At 40.2% G+C, this 18868-nt stretch overlaps 1 protein-coding gene across 7 annotated transcripts in view; it reads left to right on the plus strand.

Annotated features, from left to right (window-relative positions):
* Positions 1-18868, plus strand: part of CCSER1 (coiled-coil serine rich protein 1) — a 424423-nt gene that overhangs the window by 38691 nt on the left and 366864 nt on the right. For all 7 annotated transcript variants that reach the window (XM_065062407.1, XM_065062409.1, XM_065062410.1 and 4 more), the window contains exons 2-3: positions 5505-6854; positions 7415-7602. In XM_065062407.1, the coding sequence (XP_064918479.1) occupies positions 5549-6854; positions 7415-7602 (1494 nt within the window). In that variant the 5' untranslated portion in view covers positions 5505-5548. The remainder of the gene's footprint in view (positions 1-5504; positions 6855-7414; positions 7603-18868) is intronic.

An 18868-nucleotide genomic window follows, 5' to 3' on the forward strand; every position in this document is an offset into this window, starting at 1 on the left:
GCTCTAGTGGGCATGTTACATGTTGTTTTCCTGAATGGAGAGAAAAAAGAAGCTCCTTTATTCTTTCTAGGTTGATTTTCCTATTCTGTTAAAATAAAATACAACTCAAAGTCAAATTGCTGTCTATAAATGAACACACGCCATGTTTGTGACTAAGTCCTAGTATTTACTGTGAAGTCCAAACAATCATTTTCCTTAAAGCCTTAATTGAACAATATTTTCTGCTGTTTCTAAGCCTCGTAAAAGGCTGCCATGTGCATCATGAGTGGAGGTGAGGGCAGAAGGATGCCGCTTGATCCTGCTGAATCCTGCCCCGTCACCACACTGCCAGCTTGTGTCAACCTGACATGGCTCAGCATTAGTCAATATCTTTTTGTCCCTTTCTGTTTTAACTTCTGTCTGCACTCAGGGATCTGTGTAAGACCCCTTCACTTGTTAAAAGTGAATAATTCATTGCTTACAAACATGTTAGAAAGGAAATCATGGGAGTGGATGCCATGACGTTTGAATTACTAAGCAAACAGGTACTCTTTGATATTTCTATTTCCAGGTTATTATTTGTACTTGTAACTGTTTCTAATTAAACTGTAAGTATTGTGAATGCCAGAGGTTTAAAGAAATGCATTGTATGCTTTTCCAGAAACCAGATAAGTGATAGAGGTGAGAGAGACCGTTTCTCCTCTGTTAAAAAGAGAACACACACACCAAAACCCAGTCACACAAATATGACTGTGGCTTCACTGTGGCATGGTCCTTGCCCTGTTTCGGACTGTTTGTATCTGATTGTTGAAGAGGTGAAAGTCAGTTGTTTGTCATCTTCACACAGTCACGTTTTTGCAAGTAGATGATCCTAGCTCTTACTGGAGAGTAACTGGCTGCTGGGTGGATGTGAAGACTCCCAGTGAGAATGGTTCATTTCTGTCCCTGTCCTCTGTATATTACACTGGAGTGCTTTGAGAGAGCCTTGCATGCGATACAGAACGGGATGATTTAAATGCAGATAGGAGGAAAGAGTGACCTCTAGCTTTCTAGACATCAGTTTCCCTGCTTCTCCTGGTAAACCTGCAGTTCACCTGGTTCGGGTGGGGCGGAATTACATACCTAGTGATAATGAATGAAAGAATGAGTGACATGTGCCCTGTCTCATGCTAACATGTGCCTTCTGGCAAAGACAAAAGAGTATATATAGATAACTTATCTCCAGTTTTCTTTGAATGTTTGTTACACTTTTAAATACATTCCAGCACTGGGAATAGCAGTTAAGGAGTGATGAAACAGCTGTATTCAACTGGTACAAGACCAGTCAAAATGGGAGATAAGGTTCTGATGTGTGTGGGGCTTCAAATTTATTTATTGCATGTTTATATGCTGCTTCCTCTCTTGTTTCCTGAAAGCATCGGAACATTTGCAAATGAAGATAGTGCTGGGCTGCAGGACCCATGAAATGTCATGTCTTGCCTTAGGATAGCTCAGTGCTTGGATCCCGTGTTCTTGTTTTCCAGATAGCTTTCATAAATCTGAAAACAGCTTCTATTTATTTTGCGCGGTCAGTTTTCAGTCCCGAGGGACAGTGTGTGGAGTTTTATACGTATGCACGTGTAGACACACATAATTTTTTAAAGGTCTAGCTGCCTAGGTTGGGTGTTCTTTTGTTTATAAACACTGTTTATAAAAATTCAACTTCAAGCAAGTTCAGACATAGTAGTAGCTTATAAAATTTCACATCGGAATGCAGCTGTGGCCACTGTTGCACAAAATCCGTCCTTGAGGTCTGTACCGTGCTTGGGGGTTACACGCACAAAGGAGCGGAAGGGAAGAGTGTTATTCACAAAAGCAAATGGAGCTGGTCTGTATTTGAAGTAATTTCACTAGTTTCATTTGCAAAATCAAATTGCTTCATATTAACAATGCTGTTTCTTAGTTAGTGCCTTCTATTATACAGGCATTTGGCTGTGCTTGTGTTTTCAGTAAGGCCCCATTAATCCAACTGCATTACCGTTGAGAACTGCTAAAGCCCTGACTGTTTATGTGCAGGTGTTTGCTCTTGTTTTAAATGTAAAACAATATTTTAATGGCTTTTTTAGGCTCTTATGTTCTCCTTGCGTACAGGATTTCACACACATAGTGACCTCTCGGAGCTGTGCAGATAAAAACAAGTCCCAAATATACTTGAGGGACAAGTAATATTGGGATAAAATTGGAAGAATATTGAAAATGGTAATGCTGAAATGCTGAGGACAATGTAGGGCTGGAATCTTATGGAAGTTCAATGATGCGGGTGGGAGCCACAGGCTGCGAAGTTGGGCTAAAGGACTGTTCCTGACCAGTGCATCAGCTGCAGTAGGACTTCTGTTGAGTCACCAACAATTAGAAATTGTTATTTTCATGTCTTTTTGTGGGTATTTGTAGTACCCTGGGGTAAATTTAATTTATGTGTAAGTCTGGAGCCAGGTAGTCTATAGTCTGTCTGTCTTGTGGTCCTTGCCTTCTGCTCTATGGTATTGTGCACGTGGGGGATGGAGTATATTCACAGTTTAAGATTCACATGTTAGTCCTGTGTGTTTTGCTTTATTTTATGGTTCTTGACTGAAAGCATTGAAGAAAATATATAGTCTTCCTTAAATTATGATTGCAGCCTAAAAATCATATGGCTGTGTAGGGGAGAGGAAGGGAGCGGATGAGCATTGCTGTTCTGTTCCTATTTAAGATCAGGTTGGGTGTCAAGTTATTTCCCATTTTAAATGTGGGTGCCTAATTCAGATGGTTCTTTGTGTGGGAGATATTGTTTGATGTTTCTAGGAGGTGGATCTTTAAGGAGAACATATTTAGAAAGCTTTGCTTAAAAAATGCTGAGAGGTAGCAGCAGGTTGGTTATTTATAAAGGGAGCATTGGTACGGGCCCACTCATGACAGTTCTCTGTTGAATAAGCATATATTAGCTTTTGGTATGTATGTGCAATTATGATAATGGTAAAATTCACAAATCATTTGAAGTCCTAACTTGCGCCTCAAAATTAATAATGACAAATGCAGCAGCTTTTTACACGGGTGGTCGCTGAACAAGTGGATCCATGGCCCCATCTGCTGGTGTCAGATTCAATTAAGTGTTTTGAAAATAGTTTATCTGCCTTTAGTATACCATTTTGTCTCATGTAATACCAGGTGCAAAAATGTGCACCAAACATCCATTCCATAAAAAGAAAAATGTTTATGTGTCTACTGCAGCATGGGGTAAATGTCAGTTTCAGCAAGAACTGGATTTTAGAATGAAAAGCTATTACAAAGTGATGGTTTGTGTGTTTGACCGAGATTAAGGCTGCCATACAGAACACTGTGCAGGCTATTACTGGACAGGTCACATTATGTGATAATGATGCAAAATATATGTTATCCTAAAGAAGGAGCTTGATCTAATTTAAAACCTTCCTGGAGTGTCACTTGTCCTTGATCCTTCTTGTTTACTTATTTTCTTGTTAGTATTCTAAAAATGCAATAATTTATTTTAAGGTACATGGAGCTTTGTATCAGGTCCTAGATTGACTGTCTAGGATCAGAATTGTTGTCCTGTTTAAATCTGGAAGATTTTGCCCTTTATCTCAGTGCTTAACTTTGGCATTTCTACACTGCAAGATGTGTGTGTGTGTGCATATATAAGAAAATAAATGGTATATGCAATTAATATTCAATATGTTAACAAATTATTCACAATATTTGAAGTATTCAAACTGTATATGCACACAAGCATTTGTATAGACATGTATGTGTACATGGATGTATGTGTTTTAAGAAATATCCTCTGATAGCTGTTGTAGACCTTACAAGAACAGTGTAGTTAATTCCTCCTGATGCTTAGACAATAAGAGAAAAGTTGTCTGATTATTTGTGCCCTTCCTCCAAGGGGCAAGGAAGGAAAAATGACTGAAAAAATACGTATTTATTATCTACAGTTAGAGGCAATATATTCTATTAAAAATTGTTGCCCTGGAAAGCCAACGCTGAGTGTATTCATGGGTCCAGCAAAAATAATACCGATTACAATTGCAGGACCTGGGTATTGTCTAGGTTGGATTTTAGTGTGTCATCAGACATCACGGATGGTTTGTGGGAATTAGTGGCCGTTCCCAAGCCATTTCTCTCACCTGGGAGTACAGAATTGCTTGTTGATTCCTGTGCTCGTGGGCGCTGTGGCTCTCGGCAGTGCTCGCGCAGCCTGCAGCTCTGCTGGCTTTTTCATCTAAAAAAAGAAGTTAACATGGAAAGTACAGTCCAGTTTCTAAACAGTAATAGTCTCTGAACTTACTCATTACCCTTTCTTTCAAGTACTTTCATTACTCCTTAAATATTCTGTTTCCATTTCTATTTTTACCTATGTGTGTGTATATGTATATATACACACTGTATAAATTCGTTGTACCTGTGTAACGTGTGTTAAATAGCTCGTTAGGTGAATGTGTATGTTTTTGCACTTGAGGTACAAGCATTACTAGATAAATGATCTGATTTTATTCCTACCTGCTGAACACCTGCAGCTCACGAAGCTGCACTTGGGCATTACACCTCCAGCCTCTCTTGGGATTCCATATCACATGTTTTCATTGTTCCCTCTGTGATCCTGTCTCTCACAGTGGCAATTTATTATAACAAGAACAAAAAGGAGACAGAAGTTGTATGTGTTTCATAAAGATTAATTTTCTTTTAGTAGATCTGCTGTGCTGATCAAAATAAGCTTTCAATGCTTAAACATTTACAAAAAATGACAAGTGACTGTTGCAGAAATAGCTAACTATACGCAAGTGGGCTGCAAGACAATTAGAGAGAAGTGTGCAAAGAAAACCTTAAAGTTCAAACCTAGAAGCAGGATCCCATATTTTAACAAATTCCTAGAACTTATAGTTCCTTATGAAGAATTTTTGCTGGTGCATATTTTAGCTTGACCGCAATGCCAGCGTTTTCTCTGTTGTGAGGTGATGCCGACAGCCTCTGGAGCAGGAGCACGTCAAGGAATGAAAATTCCAACTGAAAGTTAGGTGGAAATTTGAAAATTTAAATCCTCTTGTTTTCTTGCAAAGATCTGAATATATAGGAACACAAAATAATACTTTGTTCTACTCAGGTGGTGAAAGATCACGTCTCTTCTAAGCAAGCTTACAGTTTGCAAGATGACTTATTCTAAGAACTTAAAAAAACAAAGGCATTTGGGCAACACGTTGGTATATCTTTTGGCAGGTAGATTTTATATTGTTACCCAGTGTGATTTGCATTGTATAATATATCATAACACCATAGAATGTTTTGAGCCACATCTTTGCTCAGCTGCTGTCTTTTCAGCACCACCTACTGAACATCACTTTGAAATTCTAAACACCTTCAATATGCAACAGCTTGCAACTGTACATAAAACTGATGTTGGCATCTCATGTTTAGGCTGACTTAAAGCCTGTTTAAGTGCACTTTGAGGCTGAATCATTTATATTTTTTCTCTTTTCTTTTTCTCCTCCTCTCAGATTTGTTTATTGTCTGCAAAGAGCCACAGACACTTTGTGCCCTGATGGGGGACTCAGGATCCAGACGATCGACTCTAGTATCTCGGTTGCCAATATTCAGGAGGAGTATTAGCCGGAGACACGACTCCCTTCCTTCCTCACCTTCATCTGCGAATGCCATTGGTGTCCACACGTCCTCCCCCTCCAGCACCAACTCCAGCTCAGGGAGCACAGGCAAGCGCCGCAGTATTTTCCGCACTCCTTCCATTAGCTTCCATAACAGGAAGGGGAGCGAGCAGAAGCCTGACTCTACCAGCCAAAATGTGAACATCTCAAATGGTGCCCAGTCCCCTCTCAGCACTTTGCAAAAACTGAGCTTAGAGGAACACATTAAAAGCAGAGGAAGGCATTCGGTTGGCTTTGGCAGCTCACGAAGCAAGAAGATAACGAGGTCTTTGACAGACGATTTTGAAAAGGGAAAGGAGCCCTCGGCTAATAAGAATGTCTTTATAAATTGCATAAGCTCTGGGAAGAATGAGGGTGATGATTCGGGCTTTGCGGAGGAGCAGAGCCGATACTCCGTCAAACAATCCACACGAAAGCTTCTCACTAAGTCTTTTTCATCGCACTACAAGTTTTCCAAACCTGTTCCGGAAAGTCAGTCCGTTTCCTCTGTGCAGCAATCCCGGTGCTCGCTGGAGGTTAAATCGTACACGGAAAGCGAATCTGTGATCACCAAGTCCTCTCCTCCGTGTTCGGCCGAGACGCCGCAGGGCCTGGGGAGCTCCTTGCAGTCCCCGCTGCTCTCAGCCGACCTCACGGCTGCGCAGACCCCCTCGGATTTTGTTGCCCTGACGGAGGATTCTGTTTCGGAGGTTGATGCTCTGCCCAGCAGTGGTACTGGGGTGCTGCTCGCAGAGGATTTTGGCCACAATGTCTCTGCCTCTCAGGTCTTCTTGAATCCTGCTGCTGCTCCTGTGAGGGAGGTGGATGTTGTGGAAAGTACTGGTCATTCTGCTGGTGTATCTCCTGTGAGTCACGCAAGCTCGTGTAGTGTTGAATCTAATACCTTATTCAAAACCTCAGCTGCTAATCAGGCAGAAGTATTGTTGCAAGCCAATGAACTACATAGTAACGATGCCAGGCACATAGGAGAAATGAACTCTGCAAATGCACATGTAGAAACCTTTGCATTACAGTGTAGAGAAGAACCGGTGATGCTGTCTCCAAAAGCACAACAGTTGAGTGGGACCAGAGCTGAAACCACGCACACGAGAGAGGCGATTCCTGTCACAGAGGCGAAGATCGTCCCACGTTCTGAACCTCAGTCCTTCAGAACACAACGGGGTTGTGAAACAAACCGTTCTAAAGGTATGTCTTGTGGTCTTTTCGGTGTTGGATTCGGTGGGTTTTTTCGGCCTCGGTTCTTCTGCAAGATTTGTTTGGAGGGTGCGGATGCACAGCTGAGCTAGGAAGGTCAGACAGAAACCAAACCCAGTGTGCACCCCCGTCCTGTGTGGTACTAATGAAGCTGTGCCCTGTCCCGACAAAACTTGGCCTTGCCTCTGGGTGCAGAATAAGGCAGGTTGGGTTTTGACACCGGTGGACCAGCGATGGCTTCTCTGGGGGATTTTACTGGACAGTGGTTTGGAAGTGTCCTAGGAGGAGGGGAGAAAGGAAAGGATGGAGCAAAGGTCCTTCTGGATTCCATGAGGAGCTGTGGGCTGTAGTGTGCTGAGTGTGGTGGTCATTGGGGCTGAATAGCAAATTCTGTGTGACACTATCTGGTTAAGCAGAGTCTGCTTTCTACGGAACATCTTGTGCAACTGCCTTTCAATTCAATCATGTCAAGCAAAGTAGTGTTCTTATTAAGAAAATATTTGTAGAGGTTAATTCTCTGTATTGACTCCTGATTGTTTCTCTGTTTGTAGTTGATCTTGCCAATAGCTTCAGTCCGTACAGAGAAGGCAGATTTGTTGAGAAGCGCCTGAGATCCTCTTCAGAAGGTACTGCTGGAGGCAGCCGGCTGATCATAAAACCCAGGGATGCAAATACAGAAGAGCTGAACAGCCTGCGGAAGCAGAGAGCAAGCTCGTCCTCCTCAAAAATGAACAGCATGGTAAGTTTTATTCTCATATGCACCGGTTTTTGATTTTCTGTGATTGATGTAACTATAATGAGAAGCAGCAAGTTTATGAGTAGTAGATGGTAATAAAGGGGAGGGAAAAAAAAAAGCAGCTGTCTCAGACTTCCAAAATATGATACAGGCTCAGCTACAGATATTAAAAGTGTTTTTTCAGGGTGTGGCATTATGAAAGTGTCTGTGTACTTTTTGTGAAGAGATTCTTCTTGTCAGGCTTTGCTGATTTGTCTGGAAGAAAAATACTGGGAGAGAGAACTGCCACAAAATTCAGTAGGACTGTTTCTGAGGTTAAGTACAGTGGGCTACTCTGGCAACATGTTTTGGTTACTGTGTGAGTTATTTCATGGACCTGTATGTCTGGTAGGAGCGAGATGAGATTCAGGAGTTGTACAGAGATGAAGTTGTCTGTAAGGAGGCTTGTTTGAAAGGTCTGAGGGATCTCTTTCGAAACTGGTGGCAAGTCTGGATGGTTTTGCTCTGAGTACAAGGTGAGGAGAAGAGGAAAGAATCTCTTCTGGGAACACCTGAGGGTCCTGAGGACTGGAAGAGCTGAGATAGATCAGAATAACTGCAGCAGAGTACTTTGGAAACCTCTTTAGTGAAAGAATAGGAAGAACTGACTAGCTGACAAGGTTGTGGTTTCCTACAGCTAGTAAGAATAAACATTTGAGGATGAGCGTAATTTATACTTGCACATGTATGTCTCAGTGAGAGAAATAAAGATGCTAAGATTGAACATCTACAGCAATGGCATCTGCTCTTCAGCTTATGGGTATCACTAAAACAAGTTTTATGGCTGTTATTAGTCTGAAGTATTGTATTCAACATGCTAGCTGAAAAAAAGGATTTGTTTTGTACTTGTATCTGAAAACAGCTTTCCATAGAAAGCAAAAGGCTCCAAGTTTCTTAGCCATGCCTAGAGTTGCTAAACTAACTACATAAATAAAGGGGCTTTTCCTTTTTCAGGTTTACCCAATAGCTGTTATGTCACAGTGATGCAGGACCAAACACATCCCTGAGAGATTCAGGTGTGAACACAACTGCCTTTTGTAAGAGAGAATTTTTTCAGTTTATCAGAGTTGTGAAACAGATGGGTAAAAACCGATGTTAGATTTCCAGTTCTGTGCTCTTCTGGTGTGGTTTTACAGGCTCATACCAAAACTCAACAACTCCTATCATTCCCAAGCCAAAGTTTGACTTTGTGTTCCTTTGGCTGCCACTGGACGTAACATCTCTCTGGCCTGAGAGGCCAAGGAGGGCTAAAATTGTCTTCCTATCTGAGATTCGCCTATACTAGTACCTGGTTGCTCATTTCAAATAGGTCCCCAGAGAAGGATTTGATTTAGTGTGAAATCCCCTTAATGGAAGCTGGGTTGGGAAACTGGGGTTTGGGACTTTCTCAAGAGGATGTGAAATCTGTGTCTTGTTTTGGTAAATGTCACCCACGTGTCTCCATGTGTCATCCAAAGTCTCCTTTGTGGCTGGGCTTGCAAATGCTGCTGTGGATTGCAGGACATGGTGACATGGGTACCTCCAAAGATGGTCCCCAGAGTGGCATTGACTCACTTGGGAGATGCTGAAAGGGGTTTTTAATCTGGGCAAGAGAGATGCTGCTCAGAAAGGACGTTTAGAGAGAGAAAAAAGGTTTGTTTTTTTTTTTTTTAAAAAGAAGTTTACAAACATGACAGTTCCATAGTAGTGTAAATAATGAACATAAACAGACACTTGAAATTAACTACTCACATTACTAATGTGTGTTTTTCATCACAATAGTTTCTAAGCCATCGTTCTTGCAGTGACCGATTTTTGCCACAAGGTGGCACCATTTCACTAAAAATGGTTTTAAGTTTTAGCATTACATAGTTTGGTTTTTTTTTTTTTGAAAAGCGAAAACTGTAATTCAGGACACGTTTTGGAACAGTTTAATGTTGATTAGCCTGTGCAGTATAATAGACCCTTTTCAAATGAACATGGTTGATACTGATGCTATTTAAAGAGGTTTGTATGGCTGTGTACAAATGTTCCAACCATCAAGTCATCAGTTACAACTTTAAATATTTAGACATAATGTATAGACTAGTTAAGTATGTCTTAGAAGATTGATGGGAGCTGTGGCTGACCTCGCTGTTCTCCAGCTAGGTGGGTTTGCATTGCCAGTGTGTACAACAGGCCAAAAGAAAGAAAAATGCAAAGCAGCATGGTAAGAGACCTGACTGGTCTGAAATATCGAGACCATTGAAAAGAATGTAAACCTGAGTAGTTGAAATCTAAGAGAAAATTAGAATAAACGCATTGCAAAAAAATAGGATCTGATTCCCAGTTGAATAAGAGGTTAAAGACACAAAACAGCGGGGGAAAAAAGACATACAAACTATGAGTATTTGAGATTCTCATTGTGTGTCTGGAGGGAGCAGAAAGGCAAAACATAGGTCACTTCAGTGGAAATGTGTTATGGCCCCTGCTTGGAATGCCTGTTTGTGATAATTATCTAATTAGCAGCTGGTGTCTAGACTTTAGGTGTCCTGGACATTCTGTGCACTGTACTGTCACTGTACCCAGGCTTTGTTACCGAGGTGATTTGGGGTGACTTAGCAATTAAAAGTCAGGTTTCCAGTGTACTTTAGAAATGGTATTTGTGATGATGGAGCAATTATCCAAACCACTGTGTTCAAATCTATCCTCCTGTTCGTGAGAGATCTGCAACTCGTGAAAGTGTGATCAGTGCTTCTCGCAGGTGACTTAGTTTTTAATGTTTCCTGAGTAGTGTTAAGCACCACTTCTGACCTTGTTGGTACATCCCATGAGAAGCAACAGGATCCTTTCTCCATTGGACTTCACTGAATGGACGTGAATTAGGGCTAAATTTTTTCATGTTTCTCTTCTCTGTGCTAAATAGCACGATATTTTACTGGTGTCTGATGAAGCACCGAGCATGGTTGAAAGGAGGTTGACTGCTAGTCTAGAGAAGATTGAGATGATTTTTTTATTTGCTCTAGGTTGTCTTAACATTATTTTCTCCTGCTCTTTTCTCCTTGAGAATGGACTTGACCTTGTGCATCATACTTTCTGACAGTCTACACTGAGACCCTTGGGAAGATGAGATTTTTATGCAATATGTCTCCAACACATTAGGTGGCAGATGCTATTGAAAATATGAGTTGAATGGTTTATGAACTACAGTGGGTGATTGCTAGACCTGGAAGTGGAATTGAAGGCATTTGTTTTTGTGACCTGTCAATGTGACTTGTAGAGGTTTGGGCAAACTGTATGGGACACACTCCCCAGCTACAGGCTGCAGAACATCAATGATTAATGTCTGAACAGCAGATGAGCTGCTGGACAGGAGTGAATGAAAGGTTATGGTGAGCATTTGGGTGCTCAGAGTTTCTGTTCAGGTAAAAACCAAAAGCAAACCCACAAATAAATCAGCCTTTTCCAGATATACCAAAACTGTTATAAAAATATGAAGCGGGTAAGCAAAACGCACATAATCTTTCAATGTCCTCTGCACAGCCTTCTTTAGAACTAACGAGGTTATGTTTTCTCTGAATGCCCGTGACCTGTGGTTAATTTGCTGTACATACAATATCTCTGATATCTGTAGTGTTCATGAAAGCATTTTCATAGTTAAAATAGACGTTACATTTTGTCACTGAATTCTGGGATCTCTGCTTAATTCAAATTCCTCTTTGTTACGCTGGGCTTCTCAGGGGAGAGTATTTAGGAACATCAGTTCTTATGGAACTGTTCAAGTAAATCCTGGAAGGCAGCAGTTCACCCCACATGTGAAGTGGACTTGGCAGAGTTCATTTGTAATGAGCTTTGTACTAATGTAACAAAAATTCTCCTTTTGCAATGAATTTGGCGTTTTGCTCCTTCGTGGAAAGAAACTGCAAGCTGCTTAAAGCAAGAACCGTCAGGACTACTTTGATAGTATAAGGCTGAAAAGTGCTACCTAAATATGAATGAACTGTGGATCATAGGTAAGTAGTAATTTGGGCCTTATATTCTTAATTTAGCATGGAGAAAGTGCCTTTCACGTACTATTAGCATTAAAAAAATGGAAATGGCAAATTGAGATTTAAGTGTTTTGTCTGTGATGTTTAGGTCAAGTCAACTAGAAGCTTTTCAGCTACATACCCTGTGGGAAATTAATCTCTGTGGTGTAATATACTTCTCTTAACTTATTAAGAGCTTATAAAAATCAGATTGCTGTAGTAAGATGCTTTGAGTTAATTCTTGAGATCAAGTAACTAGCAAAATTCATTTAGGTGTGACTTAATAGTTGTGTTATAGTGTTGTGTGGACTTTTTTAAGGACATAGTCACTATAGCCCCAAAAAGGGTGAACTAGATCTTTTCTAACAAAACACACTTGTGTGCGAGTATCACTACAGTCCCTAAATGTTTTTGGCAGTTGATGGTAAGAGAAAGTTTGTTCCAAAGCTGTTCTTCTTTAGGGTTGATGTTATTTTTAAGGATTCTTTTTCTCCACATGAAGGGAAAGATTTCTTTCTACACAGAAATATCTGGTAATGCATTATACAGTGTTGTTGAATAAAACATCCCGTGGTCAGAAGTGTATTGGGTTTTTCATCATGTAGGTCAGGTGAGTCACAGGTAGTTTGTACTCATTTGTTTTTTATGAAAATAACAATTGAAAATTGCCCATCTTGTTGATAGAGTGACAAGCTCCTGCTGTTTCTTGTGCAAGTCATTGCCTGCTGGGTGGGTCCTTCAGACAGCAGGACCAAGAGTGGTCCTGTGGTCAGAGCTCTACAGTGCTTTCCTGTGAGCTGCTTATTTGTGTTCTTTTGCTCATGTGGGAATCAACTCAGAATAAATACAGTGTTTTTTTGCCTCAGGCTATAGCGGCTCAAGGTAGGGTGCTCTTTCCAGACCTTTGATCCCTTTGATTGATACAAAGAAGGTAATGGAGTGAGAAATGGAGATGCTGTTGTGTCATTCAAGTCATGATATTTGCAGTCTTTCTAATGTGTTGCTGGAGGCAGCACTAGGTGCACCCAGGGTCAGGGATGTGCCAGTGGCCGGAAGGTGGTCTGCAGACCCCAGAGCTTGCTGTTCACAGCAACAGTGTCTGCTGGTCTGGAGTCAAGTGCACGCTGGCCCATTAAGGGCTCAGAATCACTTTGTGCATGCTGTATTACTGATTGATATCTAGACAATAGATTTGGGAATGCCTGTCTAGGTTAATTCACCTTTTAATGGAGAAGTAGGCAAAAATATTCAGGAAAGGAATGAGGCGTTAGAAAACATTCTGTTACCTCAGAGGTCGTTTTCTGTATTCATAGCATTCGTTCAGGAGAACTAATAAAATTCATTGTAATAACATAAGCCCGGTGAATAGCTCAATTTCTTTCTTTTGCAAATTTCAAAATTCACTGAATAGATGTTTTCATTAAAAAAACCACAACCCCTGAAACAACACAAACCTTTCTGAAATTAATACACTTTAAATTCAAGACAGGAATGTGTATTTTTGTCTTTTAATTCTTGATAAAGAAACAAACATTTTTGCATTTTGGTAGTTTGAGAAGCTTTCTTGGTTTTGAAGAATATTAGTGTCAGATAACTGGGCAGGATTGAAAACTGCATGAACAGTCCGGAGAGCTGTTAGGAGAAGAGCATTGGTACTTGAGAAGCAGGAGTTAGTATTAGCTGGAGGAATTCAGTGCACAACACGTAGTTAAAATGCAGTGTTCGAGACTAAAGACATCTTGGGAGGGGAGTTAAAATGTTTAGTAACAGCCTGTGTCTTGAACATCTGCAATGGGCTGAGGAGTTTTAATCCATCCGAGGCTAATGGAAAGTCGTTTGCCAAAGCCTGTTTCTGTTGCTCAGACAGACATCTTGGACAAAAAGAAGAGCTTCAGCTTTTCTTACTTAACTGCTTTTTATTCATATGTGTTTGAAGTTACTCCCACATACCCACCCTGTGATGTCTGAGCCTGTAAAACAAGCAGCACTGTACCAGAACTCCGAAAAATGATTCCTATGAGATTGCTCACTGGATAACTTTTGGAAATGGGGTTAGTTCTGACTGCTCTACAAATCACAAGTTGGCATTTGCATAAGAAGACTCCTGCCATCTTTTTCTTTTTTTTTTTGGCACGTCTTAGTTGATAAAAGTAAAACCCACCAGTTTTGACTTAGTTACTCTAACTGCAAATTATCATATTTTAAGTGTTTGGAATATATTTTGAAGAAATTATCCCAAAATAAGCATTGTGAAACTTGTGTTGTGTGAAGTAAAACAAGTAAATAGTGGGAGGGGATGCTTAGTTAAATGAAACGGTCTTTATAAATCTGCAGGCTTGGCAGACTGTTATTCTGGCAGGTGTTTGTCTTCATAAATTTGCCGATTTTTGGAATCTGGCTCCTTACTAGAGTGGGCAAAGTGAGGACCTGATCCAGAGAGGAGCGAGGAGGATACAGAAAGGGCAGGATGTACTGGAGGATGGGCTGTGTTCCCATTGGAAAACAGGGAGGATTATGAAGCGCTGATAAGAGGGGAAGGGTTGAAGGTAAGAACTGGGATGGAAAAGGAAGTGATGAAGCACTGGAGAGGACAGGAGTGGCAGTGTGCTCAGTACTGTGAGTCTTGGTGTGTTTTCACTGGGCACATTTGAACAGAGTTCTTGCCCCCAGATGAGAATAAGAAATTGTCATTTTTGTCTCTGTTGTTTAAGAACAGATGTGACACGGAAAGTAATTTGATCTTGGTATCAAAGCGCTTTTGTTTGGAAACACTTTCCCTTCCCTGAGCCAGTAAAAGGGGAAAGAAAAAGAAAAGGAATATTTTTTCATCTTGATTCCTAGAGATTTATGCCTATAACTTCCATTCATGTTAGCTCTGATCAAAGTTAAATCACAAAGTATCCCCAGCACTGACATCTTCCCTAATTTGCTAATTCAAGTCTTTATACAAGATGTATTTTCTCCTTTCTGATGTGACAATTATGTGGTGGTTTTTTTTTTGCTCTAGACCACAATATTTCTTTTTCACAGCTGTTGTTTAGACTTCAGCCTTGTGTTCCTTATTTTGCAGGCATAAAACTGTGGTTAAGGCTTATGTGATGAGTTGTTTCCTTAAATGATTCGGTATTCTTCAGGACAATATCTAAAAATACATATGACACATTAAAACTAATTTATGGACAGTTTTGGAACAAGACTGCGGCTGTATTAAGTGGATTTAGACAAAGAGGGAGAAAACAAGCAGTCAGTAGGACCACAAACTGTTTTATGGGCAGAATTGCATCCTGGAGAGCATATGGATGGAAACGTAAGCTTCTGAAATGAGTTCTGTTTGTCTGATGCATTTATTTCTAAGGGAATTATGAATAGATGTGGTGTTACCTGTTCATTCATACCAGGCCATTACTTTTGTCCCCACTGTGTCAGACAGCCGGTCACTTTTTGGGAGACTTCTGCTTTCCCCACAGCTTGGGATGTTGTTCTTTGTGTTCCCCTTTCCTATGCCAGAGGAAGTGTGTGGGCAATCATTACAGATTATGGGAAGAAAAATTAGTCATGGAAGTTAAGACAGAGTCCTGACTTGACTTGAGCTGCTGCTTGCTCCCAGGCACATGTTAAGGATGCATGTTTCATGGAACACAATGTCTACTTACTGTAAATTAGTTCTTGATCAGCTCCAAAGTAATGTGTAGGTTAACTTGGTTTTACACTGAATCATTTCTAAAGTTTACTGGTGGAAGAAGAGGTTTCATAAGGACTTTTCTGTGATTTGATCACAGTGGGAAAACTTGTCTGTCTTTTAAACAAAAATCCTCATGAATGACTGAGAACTCCCTCTACTTCAGAGACAAACTGTGGAGCTATTTGCACTGCTTTTCGGGTTTCTAAGAGCAGAAGAGAAGCAGAAGTTGATTCTTAAAAATAGTATGGTTTAGTAACAAGCTATGGTCAGGACTGGTACATACACATGAAATAGAGTGTTCCTGATTTCTCGCAAATATGTATATTCATAAATATGTGTATATATTTTTGTCTTAGTATTTCTAAAGTAAGCAAATACCGGAAGAATGAAATGCAGTTCTTACTTTTCTGTGCCCAGCTGCAAAATCAGGAGTAAAATAACCCACTGAGGAGTAAGTAGCGACCTACAAAGCTTATTAGTGCAAATGAAATCTTGAGAACAGACAGATTTGGGATGGGGGTTTGTGGATGTCAGATTCTTGATCAACTGTATTAAGCATTGGTAAGATGAGACATTGAATCTCAGCATGTTGGTGTCTTTGTGAGATTTTTATTTCAAAGAGATCCAGATACATGAATAAAAATCTTGAGCTTAAGTGAAAGAAATAGTCAGCCATTCAGGCATGGTTCACAAATCACAGCAGTTCTTGTTTTAATAACTGGAGTTGGAAAACTGGATGCCAAACAGTTCTGAAGTTGATGCTTTAAGTGGACTCACTGACTATGGGGAGGACCTACAGGTGGAAGAGAATAGAAGCGGAGTGGGGATGCCATGCACACTGACACAGGAAAGAAAGGCAGCAGTAATGCGTGGATTTGCTCACAGATAGCATTCACCCTTCTATACAGTCTGCATAACAAAGGCAATTGTGGGGTTATTAAACGGTATGAAGTGATACACTGATTTCTCGAGGCATATTTGTTGCTGCACTGTAGGAGGTCTGTAAGGTCTATTAACTAGAGAAGTTCAAAAGATACTCGTTGTTGTTCAATATTTATTTTTTAAAAATTCTGTGCAGCAGGGTGTCTGATAAAAGGGTTTAGGATCCTCTGTTCTCCCTGTAATGCACATTTCAGTTTGTTTAATGGAGCTTTCCTTTTTGAAGCAAACATGAAGTTGCCAAAACGAAATGGTTTGAGAGTCTGGTTGTTGTTACGAAAGAGAAGCCAATGGTCCTATGGGTGAGTGAAAACTTATGATTGGGTGCTTTCATCATGATTACATGTTTTAATAGTTGATGAACAGACTCATTCTCATTAGTCTGATCTGTGCTGTGATGACAAACAGTATTTGTTTACCCAAGCTACAACAAACGCTCACATTCTGTTGAGAACTTCGTTCAAGCTTAGAGTTGTTTGGCAAGCGACAAGGCATATTTCCCTTTTTATTCATTCAACGTATTTCAAAGGTAGGAAGATGCAGCTTGAGGCAATATTGTTGTACAGAAGTACTGCAAGTTATTTTCCTATTCAAGGGGAGCAGAAAGGATTAGCAGATCCCAGTGTGAATTAGGATTGCATTTAAGATGCGCTCAAGAGGTGATATCAAACGAATTCCTGGTACGCTTGTAGCCACAGGTTTCAACAGGGGGAAAAAAAAACATTAATAGATCTCTAGAGCTGGAAAGGGCCATTGGATGCTTTGGCTGGACCTTTTGTATAGGACACGTCATAAAACCCTACCAGTTACCACTGGGTCAAAGGCAATGTGTTTGATTGGAGTAAAGATATTGTAATATGAAGAGCTGGGTGTGGATGAAGAGATGGTGTGGTTGGCGTTTTGTTGGTTTTAAAGAACAAACAAAAGCCAAAAAGTATTTTTTTTAAAAAAAACCCAACTATTTGAAAAAAACATTCCTAAGTCCTAAATTGGTTTAGGTCTTCACATATCTTACTTTGCAGAATATTTTGAGACTTTCTACTGTTTGATTGCAACAAAATAATAATAATACTGTATCAAGCATTTGTGAAAACAACTGATACAGAAAGACGGAAATCCCACCTCATTCCTGTCTTGTTGTATGTTTATTTGATAGCTACAACAGAAGTGAATAATTCTGCAGGATAAAATACACAACACCTCCCAAGAAGATGAATTATTTGCTGGAAAGTCTATTGACTTCACTTAGACCTTCCTCATGCAAACGATATGAGCGTGGAGTCCCTCAGGAAGCATATTGCTCAGTGAGGAGAGTAACTCGCTCTAAATCAGTTCCTAGTTGGCAATTTTCCACTGTGCTCTTTCCTGTAAAGCCAACACAACTATTTGTGCGTTAAAGAAAATAGAGCGCAAGCAGTAACACGCATTTTGTGTTATCGGTTGTATTCAGTGAAGCAGAAGTCCTGTTGTAGCTCAGTGGGATGACATATGAAATTATTCTAGTGTTATGGGAAATAATTGACTTTGGATTTTCTTTGTTGCAGCTGTTGTGCAGGGTTTTTATTTGTCTGAGGGCTGTGTGTATGTCTTCTGGAAGAGCTGCTCATCATAACCACTTGTGTGTCAGCCTTCCAGTGAATATTCTTCATCAGTTCATTCCTCTATCATCCACTTGCGTTGAATTCCACAGATGTTGTGAAGAGATATTTGTTCTTGTCAAAAGATGTTCTGCACCACTGTGCAGAAAGATACGAACAGTGCAGGTAATAGATTTTATTAGTCTAATTAAAAAATAGAACTAAAAATGAGCGAGCTTTTGGCACATAAAATGCTTTTTGGGGCCTGTTCCTTAGGTAATAAGTAATTTTCCTGGAAGTGTTTGTGTCCAGGGAATGTGTCTGTGTTTTCTAGCTATAAAATTGATCCAGTAAAAGAGATTATTTCTTCTTGCCTCTCCTACATCTTCGGTCAATCATGGTTGCAACACTTCTGGTAATGTATTTCTTCAGCAGCTCTTGGTTTCTTCTCTCTCTGCTTTTCTTTGCGTTCAGCCAACGCAAGCAGAATGGCAGTGATCTACTTTTCACACATGTAACAGTCTGCAAAATAAACACTACATCAGAAAAATCAAAAATATACCTGGCTAATAACTTTTATATACGGCTGCTTTTGACAGAGGTGATGCTGTTGCTCCTCTCCTGCTGCAGCTGTTCACTGCAAACTCCTATTTCATCATATGTATTTTGTTCATTAGAAAAACAAAAAAGCTGGTGCCTTTCTTAATTTGGCAGTTTTCATAATTTACATTTTTAGGTGAGAGCTGCCAAGCTTTATTAGGGACTAAGCTCTAAGCTCACAAGGGGGATACTTGTGTCACTTCTCCATGCTTGTCATGTTATTTTTCTCTACATTTGTTAACTCGAGCTGTCAACCTATAAAGTGCTCTTATAACATTTGCATGCGAGGAGTTGCAGGAGGTGACATAAGCTAATAGAAGGTGTTCATGGTAACAGAAAATCTCATTAGAACGTAATGGAAGTGACAAACTCAGGGACTTGTGCTTTGTGTTGTAATTACCAATGTTTGGAGAGAACAATGGAGCAGGTATGCGATCGAGCCGGGT

This window comes from Columba livia, chromosome 4 (assembly GCF_036013475.1).
Source record: "Columba livia isolate bColLiv1 breed racing homer chromosome 4, bColLiv1.pat.W.v2, whole genome shotgun sequence".
Taxonomy (NCBI): domain Eukaryota; kingdom Metazoa; phylum Chordata; class Aves; order Columbiformes; family Columbidae; genus Columba; species Columba livia.